Here is a 23,424-nt window from a genome sequence, read left to right on the forward strand (position 1 = left end):
TTAATTCTTTTTGAGTGTTGTAAAAAATCCATTAAATCTCCAACATAATGTTGTTACACTTTGTGGACATCCTTCACGTGAATTGTCTTCAAGGCTGGTACAGTCACATTTAAACTCGGCAGCCATTTCTTAATTGTAGAAAACAAAGGAGAAGAGTGCCCATAAACTTTTATGAACTTCGAATGAATTTCTTTTGGCATTAAACCTTCTTTTACAAAGAATTTTATAACCGCACAATACTCAATTTTATTCATTTCAAGGGATACAGACAACACTTTTGCTTCAGACAGATGTATAAAAAAAAACTACTTGATAGAATGACTTGCAATTTCACACGGATGCTTATGACAGATGCACCAACTCAGAAAAAAAAAAAAAATCTTGCCAATAGTGTTCCCATCTATGGTCGAGAACTTTTCAGATCACCCTCATATTCTCTGAATATAACCAACCACAGGTTAGAGCGCAGTTTCTTCAATTTGCTGTTAACAGAGCACTCCACAAAGACATGATGAATTGTTCTGTTGCAGAAGAGACAATTCCATATGAAATTTGTGCAGTATGGGGGGGGGGGTACTGTGCCATATACGCTGTTGTATGTCAGCATCAGGTTTAATGGCTCTACTTCAGTAAGGTAGATCTCGATTGGTAGATGTTTACAGAGATGAAGGATTCTCTGGTAAAGCTGCTTGCTATGTCCTTTAGATTAGAAATGCATACATCTTGTTGGATGAGTCGAATACCACCATCATATTACCATTTTGCAAGAGATATACTATAGTCAATTGCGTTTTCTACAGTTGGTTCTCAAACACCTGTTTCAGATGTGATTTCTGACATGGCTGTCTAAAGTGCAGATTTGATGGCTTCCATCTGTTCAGCTTGTTTCCCATTTTTGAGTTGCTAAAGATTGGGGACAGCATCATGTGAGGTGTGGGGATAAAATATCTGCTGTGAATCTATGGTTTATTGTGGAAGAGAGGTTCCTTGAGTATTTCAGGAAGTGAGGCTGCTTTCACTTTGTATGTTGGAGATTAAGCTTTTCAACCTTTGAAGGGCATCTCTGTAAAAAGTGGTCACATGTATCAGCATTTGTGCTGTTGTTATTCTTAGGACAGTAGAGAGGAGAGACCTCTGGTGGCACAAAAGAAGATGTATTCCATTGTCTGTTTATGTAGCTTTTCATGATGACATTGACTGTATCAAAAAAGTCGAAAAAAATATCAAAAAAATTATTGACATGCACTATGTAATCAAAGGCATTCTCTTGGTCCAGTGTTAAGGCCTCTGCCAATATAGAACATGGCATGCTTTGTCATGCTCTATTTTTTTTTTTTTTCAATGTGTATGTGTAGTTTCTGCTCAGGAAAGATTATTATAGACCTATAGTACATTTTGTACTATGGGCAGGCTAAGAATTTTTTTTTTTCCCATTTTTATCAAATTTTATATATTTTTTTATTTTTCATAGTCCAGAAACCATGCTGTAGAGATCACACATGGAACTTTTTCAAGTCACTTCAGGTCTCCAGTAAGCAGGGGAAAAAGTCTCACACTGGGTGATGAAATTCATCTTCCATGTAAAGACAATTCAAACCCACAACCTGTTGGTTGGAGGGCAGGTATGCTAACCACTCAGCCAACCAGGCTAGCAGGGAGGGAAGGGGATTTTGAGAGGGGATCGATGACTGATGTTATCATTCTACTTGAGAGGCCATTAGTGCATGCTTTGATGTACACTCTGTACAGGAGAGGCCAGAGTTGCTCTCAGAAAGTCGAGTAAAATTCATTGGTGAGGGCCTTCCATCCCTACAGACTTGCCTTTTGGCAAGGAGTTGTAGTGTAATTGGTAGCGGTTTTGTGTTGTGCTTGGGCTAAGAATTGTTTCACTTCTATTTTGTTTGCAACTTCAGGAGATGTATGTATTTTAGTAATAATTGTGTGTGCAGGAGGATTTTGTCAGAGGGGCTCTATAATTCTTCCTTTGTAATTTCTTATAGCACAGCAGTTAGTGAATGCCTGATGGAATTTCTCTAATGAGAAAAAAAAAAAAATATATATATATATATATATATATAATTTGCAGGTGCATCTGAAAAGTTAATATGCTTATGGCTAGATCTTATTTGATCTCCTCTAGCCCAATAGTTTCCAGTAATTGATATTTCTCTGAATTGGGTTGATGCACTTCCTACTGTTGCATTAAGTGATGTAATGTTGCCCATCTGCTGAGATTTACTGTGTGAATATTTTGAGTTTGGCCTTAGAGAGTGACCACCACTCTATTGGTGGTCGCTCTTCAAGGTCATGGATTTGAACTGATTTGTACTGTTGTATTTGTGCATGATATGTAAGCAGTTTGTATCCTGTAGCAGACTATTGTTGAACATCTGGTATGCTCCACCTCTGTGCAAGCTGTGCTGTTCAGGAATGGAGATGTAGAAAGGAACATAGTCATGGTCCAATATCTGTAATGCCTCTGACTTAAGAGATGGTTGTAAGCATAGTATCTGTCAAGACGTGCTTAATATGGAGAGGTGGTAGGCTCACCCTTGGCTTTCCAGGAGATGTTTTTGTGTGGATTTTGATGTCTGAATACGTTCCGAGTTTATGGCTGGTCATCTTGGAGAATTTCTCAAGATATCAGTCATTGTGGTTAAAGTGTTGGAGAAGCTGGTGAGAACCAGGATCCAGAATTGGGTTGACAATAATGGTATTATCTTTGATGGACAGCATGGATTTGCTAAAGGGAGGTCATGTTTTATAATCTACTTATTACAACATGGCGATGGCTTCATTGTACAAAGCAGATGGACACACGGTAGTATACTTAGATTTTGCAAAGGCTTTTGATAGAGCAGATGAATGCATGATAAGTTGACAGTCAAACTAGAGCAGGTGGAGTTGTATATTAGGCTGGTGCATTGGATTGGAGATTGGTTTATAATAAAATTAGTTTAATCCTTTATCCAAGTGTGAGCAAACAAAGTTTGCACCTGAAGTATCTTCAGGACTAGGGTAAGGTGATACAACAACCAAGAAAATTTCTTGACACTTCATATGAATGGAGATTGGTTATCTGATAGGTATCAGCAAGTTGTATATAGGGGGAGCAATATTCCAAAAGAGGAAAGGCACTAGTAGTGTGCCTCAGGGATCTGTTTTAGGGCCATTGCTGTTTAACGTGTATGTTAATGATGTTGGACAAGATATGAATGGGGGTAATCAGTTGTTTACAGATCACGCAAAGTTAGGATGAGGAGTAGAGTTGATGTTCTGGCCTTACAAGAAGATTTGAATAGAGTGAATGAGTGAGTAAATGGGCATGGGGATACCATTTCTATGTTGCAAAGTGTAGGATTTTAAAATCTGGGAAACAAAGATGGATGGTGGATAAGAATCTAAAATTTAAAGGAAACATTGCCAAAATTGTGAGGACAACATAAATTCTGGGAATGATGCAGAACACAGTTACTTGTAGAAGTATAGAGATTCTTGTTCCATTGTATAAGGCATTAGGCCACATATGGACTACTGTGCACAGATTTCATCACCTGGTGTTCAAAAGGACGAAGAGATGTTGTACAGAGGCAATTGACTAAGGTAGTTTATAATCTCTGGAATGTTGAATATGAGGAAAGGTTGAGAAGATGCAATTTACAGATTCTAGTGGATAGAAGGAAGAGGGGTGATATGATAGAGATTTACAAGTTGGTAAAGGGTTGTAATAGGATCAATGTTGAACAGGTTTTTCATAAAATGGTGGGAAAACAAGAGGTCATTCCTGAAAGCTGTATAAGGAGGGTGTGAACAAGTAGGTGAGAAGCAGGTTTTCTGTATGCAGAGTCAATGATTAGAATGCCTTGCCTGAGAGTGTGGTATCTCCAGAGAATTTCAATATGTTTAAGGCAAGGTATGATGAGCTGTGTGTGACAAAGGGACCTCCTAGATGAGTCTTTGATCCCATGGGGGGATCTTGGGATGATGATAATTATTATTATTATTATTATTATTATGGAGAAGCAAGCAGTGGCTGTATAACAGATTAATCAAAAAGTAAGATGTTGCATTATAAGTTGATATGTAAATACAATTTATTAAATGTTTCAAAATACATAAAAAATGAATTATACATCTTAAAACAATAAAAGAATTAAGTTCATAATGTTTTTTTTTTTTCTGTCACTTAAAAGGAAAACCAATAAGTAAAAAAATAAGGACTGAAAATTTCTTGACACTTCATATGAATGGAGGTTTATTACCATTACATCATTCTAGAAAGATGTCCCCTTGGTTCAACGGCATTTTAAAATAACCAACATTCCACCGCATTTAGATTTATGGAATAAAGTTTCAATTATTAATCTTTGGTCATTACAGAATGACAGGTACAAAATAAATTTATCATCACTCATAAAAGAGAAGCATCCAGTATTAAGTCCATTATTTGTGCCATATGAGAACTCACGTAAGTTGTGTTAATGTCCATGTAGTTTCTTTCTCTTTTGTCAAAGAGGATGCAGATGAGGAGGAGGAAGAAGAGGATGATGAAGAAGAAGACTTTGCATCCTCTGGATGATCTAATGTGAGATCAGGTTCTGCTTGCTCATCAGTAGGTGTTTGAAGGTCAACTTCTACCATTTTTAACTTGAGAAGAGACCACCTGTCTGATTCCAAAGAACTAGCACGTGGACGAATAACTTGTAGTTGAGGAGCATTTGAGAGACTATCTTCAGGTGCTCCAGGTGTCCAGGTTTGAGTTTTGCCTTCATCTTTTGGTTGAAAATCTTCTGAACTGTCAGCTCTTCTTTTACTTTTGGTTGCATGTTTATAAGTACTTATTATAAATATAAGAAGTCCAACATGTAGTATATAGGCTGCAAGAGCTGCACAAGCAAATACCTAAAAAAAAATAATAATAATAAAATTAAAATCAGAGCAGAATCAAGTTTGTCATTTTTAACACCTACCATATAGCAGACATCTCAAATATTTCTAATGGAAGATGCAATTATTAAATATCAAAATTTCAGTTTTATGAAGTTTTTCAGTTGTTCGATGTTTGTATTAAATTTAAAAAAAAAATAATAAAATAAGCCACCAAGGACACAGAAAATTTACTGCAATGTAGAAGTGGCTGCATTACTGATATTGTTATTCCTGTTATGGTACTGCTGAATTTCAGGGGAAAATTTACATTCTTAACAATTAAAACAATAGTATCAGCCAAACAGATCGTTCTAAAAATTGCAGCCAACCTCTTCCATCCAAGTACTGTATTTGGCAGTGTATAAGATGCACTCCCTCTTTTGTACACATTTTTTAGGAAAAAAACTTTATCACTGAATATTCTAATGAATTTACAGTATTTCAAATATAAAGTAATAAGCATCTACTGTCAACAAATACCTAATCTAACTAGGAAAGACCCACCTTTTAATCTCCTTCGTCAAACCCAGAAATTCATCTCCAGAGCTAAATGAAGAGACACTTGAAACCTCTTCTAAATCAGAATCTGAATCCTCATACAACAAATTGTCCTCTGTACCATCCAGTGCATTATTAATGCCACACTTCTTAAATGATTTAACCACTGTCTCAGTTTTCACAGCATCCCATGAAGGTTTGACCTACTCACAAACTTGCGAAATGCTAGACCACCTCTTCCTGATGGTAACCTCAAAATCTGAAGACTGCATCCAACTGTTCCACTTCTCCTTCATAAATCCCTTAAATGGTTTATTAATACAGACATCAAAAGGTTGAAGCTGACTAGTTAGACCTCCTGGAATTACAGCTAACTGAGTTTTCAATTCCTTGAGTTTATTTTTAAACATCTTCTGTTCTATGAGAACAAAACTGATCCTATACTAGCTTCTTCAACAGGGTGCCTAGACCAAATTTTATCTATCCATACCTTCATTCCTCCTCCATTCATCCAGCCTTTTGCGTGAACATGTACAAACACTCCTTTAAGCAGTTTTTCTTTGGGTAACGTCTTCCTTTTACAAATCAATAGTGGCGGCAATTTTGTCCCATCAGCACACAGCAGGATAAAACAATCATATAGTGAGTTTTTTGTGCCCCGAAGTTTGAACAGTAACATTTTTTGTGCCCTTGGAATCTACAGTTTTGTTTGAGGGCACATCAAAAGTCAGCAGAACCTTGACCATGTTTCCTATTTGCACAAGTTCGAAATTTTCTTGTTTCCTTGCATTAATGACAAATCGATGAAATTCAATAATTTTTTCTTCATATTCAGCTGGCATCTTTTGTGATATTTTTGTTTAATCCGCATACATAGCTGGTTTCTCTTCATGAATCTTGAACACCATGATGTTGATTTTCAGTATTCAGTTCTGCCTCAAATTCTGGCCATTTTGTAGTTTCACTTCGTAGATTATGTTTACTGTGAATTGCTTTTTTTTTTAGATCCTCTTCCTGATTCTGCCAAGTTCTTATCATTTTTTCAGTTGGGGATGGCCCGAAATGTCTCTCTGCATCCCTGTTTTCATGTTCTTTAGCATATGCAATCACATGTTGTTTGTATGCAATATTGTAGACTTTTTTCAGCCATAATTTGCCAAGAAATTTTTCATCGTTCACAAACTGCAACAACATGCGCATCCACTAAACTCTACATAACTGGAATGCTCTCACACATTGCAAGGAAGCAAGAAAGAAATCACGTAACTTGGAATAGAGAAAATTTCCAGAAATAAAAGTAATAAAAAACTGAGTATCGGCATATAAGACATACCCTGGTTTTCAAACCTATTTTCAAAAAAAAAAAAAGTGCATCTTATACACCGGCAAATATGGTAATTACCTTACTTTTTTCTGTATACAATATTGTTGAATTGGGGAAAAAAAAAAGTAGGTAAAGCAGTTGAGAAATAAATGCTGGAGCATTTTACTTTCTTCTCCTACAACTAGATCAAAATGGAAATTTTAATCCAGTTGTGCTAAACTTGGTATGGGGAACCTTAAAGACCATAAGAAAACTGTATTATAAATTTGATAACATAGTGGTTTCTATAGCTAGAAACAACTAACAATGAGTCTGAATTTTTCAGGAGACCTCTAGCAACACGACAATTATATATTCCAAATTCTGGAAGGTTATAAGTAAACCTATAGTACATTTGTACTGTGGGTGGATTAAGGATGATTTTTTTTTCTTTTTTATATCAAATTTATATATCTTTATTATTATTATTTTACATAGTCGAGAAACCCTGCTTTAGAGACCAAACATGGAACTCTAGAGTTCCATGTTTGGTCTCTAGAGCCACTTCAGGCCTCCAAATAAGCAGGACAGTTTCACACCAGGCAATGAAATTCATATCCCACCTGGAATATGTAGCATTATGTATGAAGAATGCTACAAATCTCCCCTGCAATTGCCTTTCACTTTTGTCTAATAGCTGATTCTCACAGGAGAGAGAGAGAAAAAAAACAAAACATAATAACTTAAAAATGCCAAGAAATTATATTCTTAGTTTCATCCTTTATCCAAGTGTAAGCAAACAAAACTCTGCCATTACTAGTGTCCCAAGCCCAGATGAGAAAGGAGGAAGGTTGTACTTGTGGTTAGCAACCTATCTATCCCAATGGCTTTAACAGGCCTTTAAGGCCCACAACCTTCCAAGCATGCTTGGATTTCGTAACCGAAATACGAGGATAGAATGGTCACTCCTATGCCTCAAGGTATTCTTGACTGTATCCCTGTGTGTTCAAGGGTCCGGTTTGCCTGCTTGCGGGATGAAAAACACCAGATAAACTGTCAGAAAAAATCCTACTGCCCACACCCAAGACCGGCTAACTTGGCTATGGCTGAGGAAGATCCTTCAGCGCCTCATGTCTCCAACGGGAATCGAACCTAGGACACTCCTTCCCCAGGCATATGGTTGCAAAGCGCAAAGCCACTAGGCTAACCGCGCGGACGTGGTTAGCAACCACAGTACTTAAAAAAAATAATAAATAATAATAAAAAAAATTTCTACAGAAACTCAAGAAATGAAAGAAATTGGACTTATATGGCTGAAGAACCTCCAGAGGAAATGATGCATGCTGATGAAAGCTCATGTAGAGAAGCCAACAGGCAGAAGACTGGAAGGGATATCTTCACACCCAAACATGTGACAAAAATTGGATGCTGGAACATTAGAACAATGCATGAGACTTGTAAAGTATATCAAATATCTAGAAAAATGGACAGATACCACATACAAATCCTGGGACTTAGCGAGACTAGATGGAACGGAATTGGTGAAATCAAATTGTTTTCAAACAAACAAATCATACTCTGCCAACCCAGAAGATGAGGAACATAGTAAAAGCGTTGCTATAATGATGTCAGAGGAGGTAAAAAAGGCATGTTGGAATGGAAACCAATATCTGAGAAGAATGATAAGAGCTGGATTTAAAACAAGACATAAAATTGTTACAATAATAAATATATATGCCCCCACAAATAATGCTGATTTAAGGGAAAAAGATTTTTTTTATGAACTCCTACAGAAAGAGAGATATGACTAGAAGAGACATAATTTTGCTTATGGAAGATGCAAATAAAGATGGGTAAAGATAATAGTGAATATGAAATAATTAAGTGAAGGAAGGATTAGGAGTTGAAAATGTTGAAATGAAAATGGAACAATATTAAAAGATTTCTGCTTCTTCAATAACCTGATAATAGGAGGCACTCTATTTAAATATAAAGACATACATAAATATACCTGGATATCACCAGATGTAAATAATAATAAATAAACCATAGAGATTCTCTCTACAGGATGTAAGAACAAAAAGAGGAGCAGATGCATACACAGATCATATATTAATAATAGAAAAGATAAAAATAAAACTAGCAAAGATGTTTAAACCAAGAAATCGGAGAAAATTATATAATTTAAGTAACTTAAAAAATTAGGATTATGCAGAAAACTTTGCATATACAATTAAAAATAAATATGAAACAAAAATATTGAACAAAATGGAACATGCAGATATAGAGGACAAGTGGAGAGAAATCAAACAGATTTATAATGAAACAGCTAAAGAAATACTTGGGAAACAGGATAGGTCAAAGAAACAACTGATAACAGATGAAAGACTATGGTTAAGTGAGGAAAGAAGAGAAAGGAGGAAAAAAGTATTGCAAAGTGTAGAAGATAAAAGTGAGAGGAACAAAATGTATAAAGAAATATATAAACAAGTTAAAAAGAATGCAAGAAATGATAAAAGGAAGTATACTGAAGAATTATGTGGAGAGGCAGAACAAGCTGCAAGGAATTATGACTAAGAAACTATATGCGATAACAAGGAAAATAACATGAGAAAAGAAAAACAAATATGGAAATTTACTGACTAGGGAAAAAGACATAGAAAAATTATGGGTTGAATATTTTCAGAAAGTATTGGACAATACGTCTACAACACAGGAAGAAATATTGCCAGAGAATATTGAAATGGAGACACTAGATATAAATGTAGGAGAAATAAGAACAGAGATACCAAGAGCAATAAATAAACTGAAAAATGGAAAGGAAGCAGGGATAGACAACATTCCAGCAGAACTAATTAAAACAGACATTAAATTGTCAACAGAGATATTACATCCACTGATAAATGAGATATGGGAGAAAGAAAAATGGTCAAAGGAGTGGGATATAGCAATACTGGTCAAAGGACCAAAAAAGGTGATATTACGGAATGTAAAAATTGGAGAGGAATTTCACTACTGAGCATGGTCAGTATGATCTTCAGTAGAATAATCCTGGAAAGAATGAAATACAAAATTGAATAGAGGTTGAGGAAAGAACAAGCAATCTTCTGACCAAATAGATCATATATAGATCAAATAATAATAAAACAATCAATAGAATGGCAAAGCAGCCTATATATTTAGACTTTATTGATTTTGAAAAGGCCTTTGACAGTATAAACAAAAAAAAAATATGAAATCTAATGAAACAATATGGCATACGAATAAAAATAAGTTTGGTGAAGAAAATGTATAACCACAAAATTAAAATACTATGTAATGAAAAATTAACTGAAGAAATTAATACCACTAGCAATGTAATACAAGGATGTATACTCTCCTCCAATATTTTTTTGATTGTAATATGTTGGATGATGAGAAACACACCAGTTGATAATATAAATATACAATGGGGGGTAGACAAATAAATTAAATGATTAAGATTTTGCTGACAACATGTCTGATAGCTCAAAAGCACCAACACATGCAAAAAAAAGATGACTTAAACCAGGAAGCCTCTAAATGTGGCTTAAAAATAAACAGGAAAAAGACAAAAATAATGAAGATAAACTTTAAAGAAAATTTAACTTTTAAATTAATAGAAGAATCACTGGAACAGATAGACATTTATCTACCTGGGATCAGTGGTACCACATGAGGAACAAAAGAAGATATAAAAAACGTAATACAGAAAGCTCAAAGTATATTCAATACGATGAAAAACATATGGAGAAGTAAAAATTAAATTAAAATAAGACTTTTTCAACATTAATGTTCAAACTATTCTACTATATGGATCAGAAACCTGGAAATTAACTAAGGAAAATACAAACTAACTACAGGTATGCATAAATAAATGTCTAAGAAAAATATTGGGAATATACTGGCCAGATAAAATTTCAAATAAGGCATTATGGGAAAGAACAAACCAAACCATTATTGCAACAGAAATAAAAGAAGAAATGGATTGAACATACTATCAGAAATCCAGATAAAGACATAGCTAGGACAGCCATGGAATGGAACCCACAGGGAAAAAGGAAAGGGATCACTCCAAGATGACCTGGAGGAGACAGACCAAGATGGAAATCCTGGAGTGAACTTAAGAGAGAGGCAACAGAGTCTGATGGAAAGCATTGATTGAGGCCCTATGCTCTGCAGGGAGTGAAGAGGGTAAGTAAGTAAGCAAGCAAGCAAACAAAGTTTGCGCATGAAGTAACTTCATGAGAGGGTAACTTGTATATAGAGGCTAATGACTTCGTGTCACTTGCTTTAGTATCCCATAATGCAAAGCACATATCCTGACAGACATATTTAATGCAATGAGAGCCATATCCAGAAGTGATACCAATGTTAAAGCAATGCAGAAATCATATTTCCATATACAAGTAGCCAAAAGGTGTCACACCATATTATTAAAATACTCTCGATTAGAGTATTATAGTTATGAAGTTACTTCATGTGCAAAATTTGTTTGCTTACACTTGGATAAAGGATGAAACCAAGAATATAATTTCTTGGCATCTTTAATTTATAATATAACCTGGAAAAACTTTCAACATCTGTCTCTAATACAGAGTTTAGGCATTCCCCTGATTACGAATGAGATACGTTTATGTCTTTAAGTCGGATTTGTATGTAACTCAGATCCCTGATGAATAGCACATATATGGTAATAATAAGTTACAGAAACTATTGTGCTCTTTCTTTTAATTCACAGAAACATAAAAATAAACTCATACAAAAAGCTTAGATAGGAGAAATTTCAAAAAAAAAAAAAAGAATATTAAAGGTTGCATCAATGTCTTGTTTACTGGAAGGGGCATTTTTGAGGCAAGAAGGTAGACTAACATCAATCAGGAGATGGTGCTAGAGAGGATGGACCTGGTGCTGGAGAATCAGGATTTGATTCTGTTCCTGGAGGAGGGGAGCTTACCACTGAAGTTGGTTTCTTGAAAAAAGGTATCTAGTGTTGTTTGTACAGACTTTTTCTTTTTTTCATCATAATTGGCCTTGTCATAGCTGATGCTCTCACTAACTGCACAGTAAACCTTTGTAAACTGCTCAATGTTAGGATCTTGCTCCTCAAGCTTAGCAAATCCTGCTTCAATGAGACAAAAGGCTTCAGCTAATTCTTTTGCCGTAAACTTTCTTGGCTCTGGATCTTCTGATTCTTCGCATTCTTGTGTTTCTATCAGCTGCTGCTCTATCTCCATAAGGTCTTCATTGATTAATTCTTGTGAATGGGACTCTAAGTCAATGACATCATTTTCATTGATGTCCAATTGCAGTGCATTGCCGCTATCCACCAAAGCTTTTCTGGCTTCGGCAATCTCTTCTGTAAAGCCACGAAAATAGTCTCAGAATTGAGGGCACAGTTCCCCCCCCCCTTAATTGTTGATTTCTTCTCTTCCTCCCAAGAATCAGCGATGTTTTTGATGGTATCGTGGATTTTATAATTCTTCCACAACTCTCTCAAGGTCATTACAACATCTTCCGAAGCCCTGACTGCTTGCAGGAATGTACGCCGTAAGTAATAAACTTTAAATGCAGAAATGACTCCCTGGTCCATTGGCTGTAGTAACGATGTAGTGTTGGGTGGTAAAAATACAACCTTTACATTAGGGTGAAGATCATCTAAAGATGTTGGATGTCCAGAGCATTGTCCAGCACAAACAGAATTTTAATGGTAAGTTTCATTTCCGAACAATAACGTTCCATAGCAGGAATGTGACACAGGCTCTTAAACTTGACTTCAAACACTGAGAACATCTGCTTTAATAATGTGGCGAAGTGCGGGTTTGTTTACATGCGTGAAAGAAATTAGTTCCCAAATCTTTAATTTAATTATCCTTATGGGGAGCCATTCGTAAGTACGGAACACTGCAAGTCAGATTGTCCGTAATCCCGGGATCGCCTGTATTTTAATAAGTTGCAACACCTTTTGGCTACTTGTGTATGGAAATATGACTTCAACCTTTGTATCACTTCTGGGTCTGGCTCTCACTGATGAGACCTCAGTAAAGGTTGAAACTGGTCTGAGTAGTGGCCCTTCCCATAATGCATAGAATTATACATGTCTGTAAGGATATGTGCTTTGCATTATGGTATACTAAGACAAGTGATGTGAAGTCATTAGCCTCTATATATGAGTTGCCCAGTTGTGAAGTTACTTCATGCAGGCTATGTTCTGTCAAATTAATAACAGTAACAAAATGATATAGTTTACTCTGAACCAGAGTAAGAGTAGGTGTCCAAGTTTGGTACTAATAATTCTGTACATAGTAACTTCTAAGTAGAAAGTCTTCATTAGCTTCAAAATATAAATAAATATATAAATAGTATATAAATAAATTATGTATCTAATATTGATATTACTTTGAGCTTCCATAACATCAGGACCTGTGGTATTTAGTCAGAATAGCAGAGGTCCAGATTTTTTAAATTCTGTTTTTCAGCGAGGTAAGAGGAGGATAATGTGAACTTCATTTCTACCAACATGATATTATTATTATCCCATGGGTCTCTGTAAAGTTCAAAGAGTCATTATGGGATATCCAACTATCCACACAGTTTCTTAAACCCATTAACAGACAAAGCACTAATAACTGACTGTGACAACCCAGTCCATTCATTCACCACCTCAAGTGAAAAATCTAGTCCTTGCATCCTTGCTAACCACACTCAAACTAATGATGGAAGTTTTTTCACTTGGCTATGCTACCAATTATATATTTGGTTTAATCCTTTATCCAAGTGTAAGCAAACAAAGTTTGCACGTGAAGTATTTTCAGGACTGGGGTAACTCGTGGAAAAGGTGGAGCAAGTTCTGATCACTTGCCTAGTATCTCAAATAATGCAAAGCACATCTCCTTGCAGACATGTATAATGCTATATACATTAAGGGAAGGGCCACTACCCAGACTGGTTTTGACCTTTATTGAATGTTCAAGTACAGGTCAAACTCCAAAAACTCAGCGTTGTTCCCCTCAGTAACAGGCTCAGCCTACCACTGAGAAGAACTCTCAACGTTAGCTCTACTCCGTGGCAGGCTCACCCCACCACTGAGCAGAGCTGCTCATATGTCATCTGAGAGGTAACAACAACCAAGCCTCAGTTAAAACTTCATGGGCTACAGCATTGCCTTTCATCACCCAAGCTTCCAACCGGTTTCGACCTTTATTGAGGTCTCATCAGTGGGAGCCAGACCCAGAGGTGGTGATACTAAGGTGGAAGTAATGCAGAAGTCATATCACCATATACCAGTTGCCAAAAGGTGTCAACACCCCATTATTAAAATTCTCTGGATTAGAGATAGTTGATGGAAGTTTTTTCACTTGGCTATGCTACCAATTATATATTTGGTTTAATCCTTTATCCAAGTGTAAGCAAACAAAGTTTGCGGCTGAAGTATTTTCATGCCTGGAGCAACTCATGGTAAAGGTGGAGTAAGTTCTGATCACTTGTCTTGTATCTCCCATAATGCAAAGCATATCTCCTTGCAGACATGTATAATGTCTCCCACTGATGAAACCTGAATAAAGGTCGAAACTGGTTTGGGTAGTGGCCCTTTCCTTAATGCATAGCATTATACAGGGTGTTCGGGATAAATTTGACATATTTATAATTAATTATATTTTTCCGTAAGTTACATGTATTAACACACACTTCTCTTCATTTAAAAGTTTGGACCCTTCTTCATTCACATACAAGATGTCAGAAAGGATGGATAGCTGGAACCCACCTGAATCATGGAAGAGAATAACTTGTATCATGATGATTCGTGCCCGCCATCAAAATAAGGATATTACGACTGCTGCCCAATGCTCCCTGAATACAGTAAAAACAATCAGGCATGAACTAGAGACTTGCAATGGTGACTACGAGGATGTAGCAAGAAGAAAGATCCCTAGCAGACGATCTGATTGCGTTCGTACAGCAGAATTCCTCGCAAATCTGCAGGAACAGGTGTTGAAGAACCCTGGCATTGGAATTCGGGCTTTGTTCGTGGAGTTGCTAACTGTAGTCAAGCCCTGGATAACAAGGGTAGGCAATGGTAGGCCGTATGTATGGCAGCAGGATTCGGCCCCTTGCCACACCTCTGGGAAAAGTCAAAAATGGTTGTCTGAAAATTTCTACGACTTCACCAGTCCAAATGTTTGGCCTCCAAACTCCCCAGACCTTAACCCCATGGATTATTTTGTATGGGGCGCAGTTGAAAAAGACACCAATCGCACTTCCAGTAATACAAAAGCCCAGTTAATGGATAAAATTAAAACAGTTTTTGCGGCCCTTCCCAGGGAGACTGTAGCATCAGCTTGTTCGAGGTTCCGAAGCAGAATTGAAGCTGTGATCGATGCTAATGGTGGTTATCTTGAGTAAATCTTGTTGATAGTATTGTAATTAACTCTGCCTGTAATGTTTTTTTGTCAATTCATTAAATTTAATAGATACAAAGAAGATTTTCTTTTTCCTTACAAAACTGTCAAATTTATCCCGAACACCCTGTACATGTCTGCAAGGAGATATGCTTTGCATTATGGGAGAATACTAGGCAAGTGATCATAACTTACTCCATCTTTACCACGAGTTTCCCCAGGCCTGAAAATGCAATGCTGTAGCCCATGAAGTTAATTGAGGCACGGCTGTTGCTGTTACTCCTCAGATGACATACGAACAAATGAGTGGCTCTGCTCGGTGGTGGGGTAAGCCTGCCATGGGGTTAGAGCCAACGCTGAGAGTTCTTCTCGGTGGCAGGCTGAGCCTGTTGCTGAGGGGAACAACGCTGAGTTTTTGCAGTTTGACTTGTACTTGAACATTCAATAAAGGTCAAAGCCGGTCTAGGTAGTGGCCCTTCCCTTAATGCATAGTATTATACATGTCTGCAAGGAAATATGCTTTGCATTATGGGAGATACTAGGCAAGTGATCAGAACTTACTCCACCTTTACCACGAGTTACGCCAGTCCTGAAAATACTTCAGGTATAAACTTTGTTTGCTTACGTTTGGATAAAGGATTAAACCAAATATATAATTGGCACACTCAAGCTAATTACTAGAGATGACCTCTTGTCCTCTGCCTCTATCCAAATACTGAAATATTGCATATATATTAATTCTATAAAATCCTTTTAGGAAGTTAAATGTTTTTATAATATCCCCTTCTTTTTCACCTATCAACCAACTTTTGCAACCCACCAACCCTCGGTCTTCCATCATAGGAAACATTCCACAGACGACTCACCATCATGGTCACTTACCTCGATCCTCTCCACCATCTCCTCATCCCCAAGAAACCTAGGTGACCAAACTTGAGTACAGTAATTGAGATGTGATCATATCAAGGCTGTATAAAGAGAAATGATAGGGGGAGGGGGAGACTGAAAAGTTCTGATAAACACCTAGAACAAAAATGACTGGTTTGTACAACAAGGAAAATACTTTTTTTCTCAGAGGATTCCAAATGATTCAGCAGCATTGTAATAAGTGTATAACACTTCATGGGGAATATGTAGAATAATGTGTAAGTTACATGGTTCTACCTCAATTCCTTCATGTTAATTATCACAACTTTTCAGCACAATAACAAAGTAATCCTGTGAGCTACCCTGGCTACCTTAGCAACATGCTCTCTAAACTTCAAATCTCTCTCTACTATTATCCCTAAATCATTGGCTTCAATTTCCTGAAGTTCACATCTTGTAATCTTTTTACCCCAAAATGTATAAATGTATAACTTAACACTTTTCCATATTAATTTAAAAATCATTATGTTTTTCATATACTTTCAGCCTATTTAACTCATTCTTCAAACTCTCTACATCACCTTGATTAACTATTACCCAACTGATCATCTGCAAACAACTGAACATCTCCCTTCAAATTATTTCCTACATCATTTATATACAAATTAAACAATAGTGGTCCAAACACAGAGCTTTGCAGCACACTACTCGTCACCTGCTTTCTATTGGATTCTGCTTCTCCATATACTACTTAAGCCTCCATAGCTCAGTCAGTATAGACGAAGCCCTTTGGTCAGAAAGACCTGGGTTTGATTCCAGTCAGTGACATGAGGAACCTTTATCTGGTCTCTTTCAACTAAAGTTGAGTTAGCCAGTCTCATATGGAGGTAGGAATTTTTTTCGCCTGGAAACTGGTTTTTTTGTCCCCCAGAACAGGAAAACCAACCCGTGAACATGCATGGATTACAGACATGAATATGTCCCAGCCATATGCCAGCCGAGCCCGAATAAAATGGGGGGGGGAGAGAGAAAGCAATAGTGAACTACCCTTTAAAAATCTCGCCAGGAATACTTTGTGGGCAATGCCTACAAAGTCACTATGGTCAGAAATGGCTGAAAGGGAAGATCAGGATATACTACTTTTTGGTATCTGTCCATCAGCTCTTGAATCCATATTCACATTAATCTCTATTTGTTCCAATTTATATAAGAAAGTTCTGTGTGGCCAACTATAGAACTTTCCTGTCAACTGCCTTTGCAAAATCCAGAAGTATCATTGTGTAGCCACATCCTTTATCCACACACACACACACACACACACACACACACACACACACACACACACACACAAGCCATAAGGACAGATAATGAGAATGGCCACATAATAAAATTGAGAAGCATAAGATTGATAAACTAGATGAAAAATAAATTCTTAAGAAAATCAAACAAATAAGTTATTAATATGCTAATTTATTAATTAATATTATTTTAAATTGCATGAAATATAATAGATTTAAAATGGCTAAACAAAACAAAAAATGTAACTCAGTTCTTGTCATTTCCAAAGTAACTGCTGTAGCTTCATCATCTCTGAGTTTGTCATCTGACTCTTGCATTGAAATCATTTTTGATATGTACACTATTCAAATATATTCCCATAGAAAGAAATTAAATAGTGTAAAGTGAAAACTACAAACTGACCAGGGAATTAGTCCCATTCTACCCAACCATTCAAAAACCGCCTTCAATATTTCTTACACAACACTTCTAAAACATGAGTGTCCCATTCAGTTAAAAACATCAGGATATAACTCAACATGTAGAAAAGTATGATTTTCCTAACATGCCTTTAAAAAAAACTTTTCTCTTCAAAGAAAAATAATTTTATGACATTGATGCATAAAGATTTGTACAATGCTGATAGACTACAATTGAATGGATTTGGAGTTAGGTGCCTAGAGAGAACTTTGTTCACTGAGAGAGTGGAAGTGCAGTCAAGAAAATGAAAAAAATAAGGGCAGATGAATATATGTGAAGGCATCCATGAAGAAATGAGTGTGAATGACCAACAAGTGCAGAATCTAGTCTCTGAAGCAAAAAATATTGAATAGGGTAGTCAAGGGCCTACAAGGGAGATGCAATTTCTATATACTAATGTCAGAAGTATCAGAAACAAGAGGGAGGAGTTTTTTTTGGGAACTTCAGCAAATGTTACGTGCATTAGTGAGACTGGGCTAACAGCAGATGATGTCATTATGGATTTCGTATTTCCAGAGAGGAGAGAGTAGATAGGATAGGGGTGGGGTACTGCTGATGATAACAGATGAATTGCAGCCAAATTGGAGTCAGTTGGGCAGATAGCAGTTCTTTTGAGTTAATCTGGCATGAGATTGAGTTTGTCCACATTAGGACAAAATATAAAATTGGTTGCTCTTATAGGCTGGGGGGGGGGTGCTACAGATGATGTGGATGACATGTATCAGCAGATTAGTACAATGAGTGCCAGTTGAGTAATTTTGGAGGATTTCAACTTTGGAGATATAAATTGGAAATGGAATTTATACACTTACTGAGAGATAATTACTTCCAGTAAAGTGTGACAGAGGGGACTTGGGGATACAAGACTGTTGGATCTTGTTATAGGATCAAAATACCTGTCCATAATTAAAGTGGCTACATTGCCTCCAAATGGGGAAAGCAATCATGTGGTCTTGACTTAGGAGGCAGCAAAACATGGAAATTTCAGTTAAAAAAGGATACATGTGGAACTACAAGAAAAGTGATTATGATACAGTTAGAAGGCAGCTTGAAGCAGTGCCATGGCATAAAGATCTGCAAGGGAAGGATGTTCACAGTGCTGTGGGATAGTCAAGGAGTATCTGAAGAAAGTGATGTGGCACCGTATACCCAAGATCAGGAGTATAAAATAGGGTAGGAGTTAGATGGGCGAGTATCATCATTAAGCATGAGCTGCAAACAAAGAAAATTATGTGGAGGATATATAAGGAGGAAGATGACCAGCTAACTCATGGACAGTACAAGGATCAGGCAAGAAAGGTGACCAGCATGACAAGGAAAGCAAAGTCAGATTATGAGAAGAAATTAGTCGAACAGCCAAAAGGAAATCCCAAAGAGTTTTTTCATTATGTCCCACGTAGGAGGAAGAATATCTGTGGAAGGATAACTTAATAAGTGCAAAAGGTAAGAGAGTAATGGCGGTAGAGGAAAATGTTAGCTACTGAGTGATCATTTTGCAAGAGCATATATCCAAGTGAAGCTATTGTTATGGCAGAGGTGACAGTGAGTAGTATGAGAACAAAGTTTAATAAATTGGAGGTAATTAGGATATTGCAGAATCTGAATGCAAATATAACTAAAATTGAATAGGATATTGGCTAGCCTTTTAAGAGAATGTGCAGGGGAACTGCTGATGCCTTTGACCAGGATGTTTAATTTAAGTCTCTGGCAAATTCCCAAGAGAGTGGAAGGAGGGCAAAATAATTCCTTTGCAAAAGGTGGATCTAAGTCTGTGGTAGCAAATTATAGACCAATTAGTATCTCTGGAGTAGTGGTAAAAGTACTGGAAAAGTTGGTGAAAGAGAATTCAGGAATGGGTGAATAAGAATATGATACTCTAGGAAGGGCAAAATGGCTTTATGAAGGATTTGTCATGCCTTGGTAATCTAACTTTTTATAATAGATTGATAAAGGGAATGGCTACATTATGATACTGTTAGATTTTGCAAAGATGTTTGACAAGATACCACATGATGCCTTTGACCAGGATGTTTAATTTAAGTCTTAAATTAAACTCTGGCAAATTCCCAAGAGAGTAGAAGAAGGGCAAAATAATTCCTTTGCAAAAAGGTGGATCTAAGTCTGTGGTAGCAAATTATAGACCAATTAGTATCTCTGGAGTAGTGGTAAAAGTACTGGAAAAGTGCTTTTACCACTTTTACCACAAGATGGATAGGAAACTGGTGATATGAGAAAAAAAAGAACGGCTGATGGATAGATACCAACAATAGTACATGGAGGAGCAGATTCAATGAAAAGTCTAGATGACTAGTGGTGTGCCACAGGGCTCCATATGCTTGGATCACTGCTATTTAATTATGAAATAATTTGCATGGAGATATTCGATTGTTTACCAATGATGGGTAGAGTGTTTGCTATAAAACATAATAGATGTTAATTTAATGTGAAAAAATGTCAAATTATGTATTTTGAGATACAAAGATTACAAGCTGTGTATCACATTGAGGGAACTATTCCAGGAAATTGATGAAGCCAGGAATTTGAGGATAGTAGTAGTAGATAGAGAACTGAAGTTTAGAGGGCATATTGCTAAAGTAGCCAAGATGACTCACAGGATTACTTGGTTATTGAAGAAGACTCTAACAAGCAGAGATAAGGAAGTTATCTTTCCTCTTTATAATGCCTTGATACGACATCTAGATTACTATGCTCAGGTCTGGTCACCAGGGTTTCTTGTGGATGAGAAAGTGGTGGAGAGAATCTTGAGGCAAGTGGCCAAAATGATAAGTGATATGTGGAATGCTCCCTATGGGCATGCTGATAACCTTTTTCTTCTTTATAATCCTTCTACAACCATTTGTGCGCAACTCCTGCTTAATGATGCTAGATATACATTCAGATACTGCTTTCTTCAAGCACCCCTTGACCCCTTCCCACACACCACCACGTCTCTCCCTCCAAATTCTTATGCCATGGCTCTGCTGAAAGTCGACTCCTCAGCTTGTCATAATCACCTGCTTTGTAATTCCACATATATCTCTTCTTAATAAAAAAAAAAAAAAAAAAAAAAAAACCTGCATGTCTAGCAATCTCCCAGGTCAAGACTACATGATCAGTTTCTCCAAGCAGAGGCAGCATAGCTAGATTGGTTAGCAAGAAGTTCTTTGTTGAAATTATCAGATCCAGCACTTTTAAACTTTGTGTCCCCCTCCATTACTTGTTGCCTCAGGTAATTCTATCTCAGCAGCTGTATAAATTCCATTTCCTTCCCTGCCTGTAACCATTCCTCCTCCAAATCAATGTGCCTATAGTTGAAATCCCCCATAATAAATACTCAACCTGTACTCATCATGATAATTTGCAAATGCATATCATCTACACTCTCCTTTATACCTCCGGGATTAGAGCAGCAACCAATTACATATATAGTCCTCTATCTCAACAGATAGCTTCAAATGAACTGCCCTCTGAATTCCTGTTCCCATGATGTACTTGTATTTGCTGGCCTGGTTGGCCGAGTGGTTAGCGTATCCGCTCTCCAGCCAAAAGGCTGCGGGTTTGAATCTCACCATGGCATGAATGTTTGTGATTGTCTGTGAAAGCACTAGTGGTGGTAGATGCCGTTGGCATTACATGATGAAGGTTGGTGAAGTAGTGAGACGAAAGAGTTGATGTCCTCCATCGAGGTGTGATATAATAATTCTTTTTGGCTTTAATTCTTCTGCTCCCATTAGCAACCCCTGCCCCCATCCTGTTCCTTCTGTCCTCTGAAGACACTATATCCCTTGCATTCTCTTCCTATGACCATATCATGCTCAGTCAACCATTTCTCACTAATGCCTATAACTTTTGGCTAGGTTGTGCTAACCAATGCCAAAAACTTCTCAACCTTATTTTAAATACTTCTGGCATTAGTATACACAAACTACAATATTCCCTTCACCCACAATCTCCCTTACACCTTGTGTTACTTAGCCCACTGAAGTTAACCTAGGGTGCTATGTTTTGCATCACGTGATCCCTCTCTCACTTACTAACCTCTAGGTTGCCTGGATCCATGTTCACCTACATTCCCCTCCCCTGAACATTCTAGTTTCCATGACTTTGTACATCTGAACTTTCACTGAACAATACTTCTCAGGGTGATATTTGGATACTGATCCTACCCTATCTTCTAATAAAAAAAAAGGTTGGAAAAAAAAAAAAAAAATGTATAGCACCACCAGTACCATAACTAATTCAAAAACAGATAAATGGAAGAAGTAACTGATAACTACAGATGTAGTTTCTGGGTGATAGTGATGGAATTTTAAGTCTGTTCCATAAAGTTGTGGGGAAGTGGAGAGAGATGATAGAACAATGAGTTTAAAGTTGTGCTGAAAATAGCATAACTATTTGAAGAGATTTCAGTGCAGTTTCAGAGTTTGCTAAAAACAGAAATACTTAGCACACCTCAGAAAAACTATGATGTACGTGCTTTGGAAGTTGCACAACTGGTTTCTAATTTTGTTTGTTAGTGTTTTAACATCACATATCTTCCAGGACAATGAAAATTTAAACATCACATGAAGTATTACTGCCTATAAAAACCAAAATTCTTACTCCAGAACATCAAAATTTTCAGCAAAATTGTCTTCATTTTTTAAATAATGTTTTTATTTTTTAACAATTAAAGTTTTTAACTTGTACAACTTTAAAAAGTGTTGTTTAATTTTAAGGTATCCCTGCATTTTTATTTGTGCATGTGTGTCTGTCTGTACATTAAAGGAAAGAAAATGCCAAGAACTATGAAATGCAAATCAGTGAGGAGAAAGCACACATATACAGGGGGGTCCTCGACCTACTTCGTCCTCGACATGCGTCGTTTTGACTTTACAGCAGTAATCCTATAAATAATTTATAAAAATAAATTTTGACTTGAAGCAACACGACGTAAAATTCAAACATCGTGGGCGAACTTGTTTGCGAGTGCGGAAGAAGAATATGCCATTACGTGGCATTTGTTTGGGAGAGGTGGCGTCGCTTGTGTCCCAGCATACACTCTTTGAGTACTGCGTACTTTGTTTACATCTGCTCTCTTACTTTTGTGCTTGTGTTTTTTTTTGTGACTTTTTAACCCTTCAATATGGCTCCCAAACGTAAGGCAGACTCTTTCGATGGCAGTGTGTCGAAGAAAAGGAAAGCCATTACATTAGAAGTGAAATTAGACATTATTAAAAGGGCAAAAAATGGAGAAACACCAACAAACATCGGCCATGCATTGAACTTAAGTCGTACCACAGTCGGGACTATTATCAAGGATAAAGTTCGCATCCTTGAACATGTGAAAGGATTGGTGCCCATGAAATTGACTGTGATTACGAAAAAACGTAGTAGTCATTTGTACTATACAGTAATTATGATCTCTCTTTATTTTCCTATGGCCTAGTTCTGTTTCGATATATACATATGACTTTAGGGTGTTTTAGGTTAGGTAAGTAACTTAGGCTATGGTAATTCCGACTTGCATCGAAAATCGCCTTACGTCGGTCCGTAGGAACAGATCTCCGGCGTAACTCGAGGACCCCCTGTATATTGTTTTCAGCAGAAAAGCAGAGGATTTTGGTTCATTTCAAAATTGTATTAGCATTTTAAACATGAAAAATGAGGAAA

At 36.8% G+C, this 23,424-nt stretch overlaps 1 protein-coding gene across 3 annotated transcripts in view; it reads right to left on the minus strand.

Annotated features, from left to right (window-relative positions):
* Positions 1-4,076: 4,076 nt before the first annotated feature.
* Positions 4,077-23,424, minus strand: part of LOC150096850 (uncharacterized) — a 74,147-nt gene continuing 54,799 nt past the window's right edge. For all 3 annotated transcript variants that reach the window (XM_090408495.1, XM_090408497.1, XM_090408498.1), the window contains exon 5: positions 4,077-4,902. In XM_090408495.1, the coding sequence (XP_090264621.1) occupies positions 4,465-4,902 (438 nt within the window). In that variant the 3' untranslated portion in view covers positions 4,077-4,464. The remainder of the gene's footprint in view (positions 4,903-23,424) is intronic.

Source organism: Typopeltis vanoorti, chromosome 18 (assembly GCF_054136105.1).
Source record: "Typopeltis vanoorti isolate ZY-2024b chromosome 18, IOZ_Tvanoo_1.0, whole genome shotgun sequence".
Lineage (NCBI taxonomy): Eukaryota > Metazoa > Arthropoda > Arachnida > Uropygi > Thelyphonidae > Typopeltis > Typopeltis vanoorti.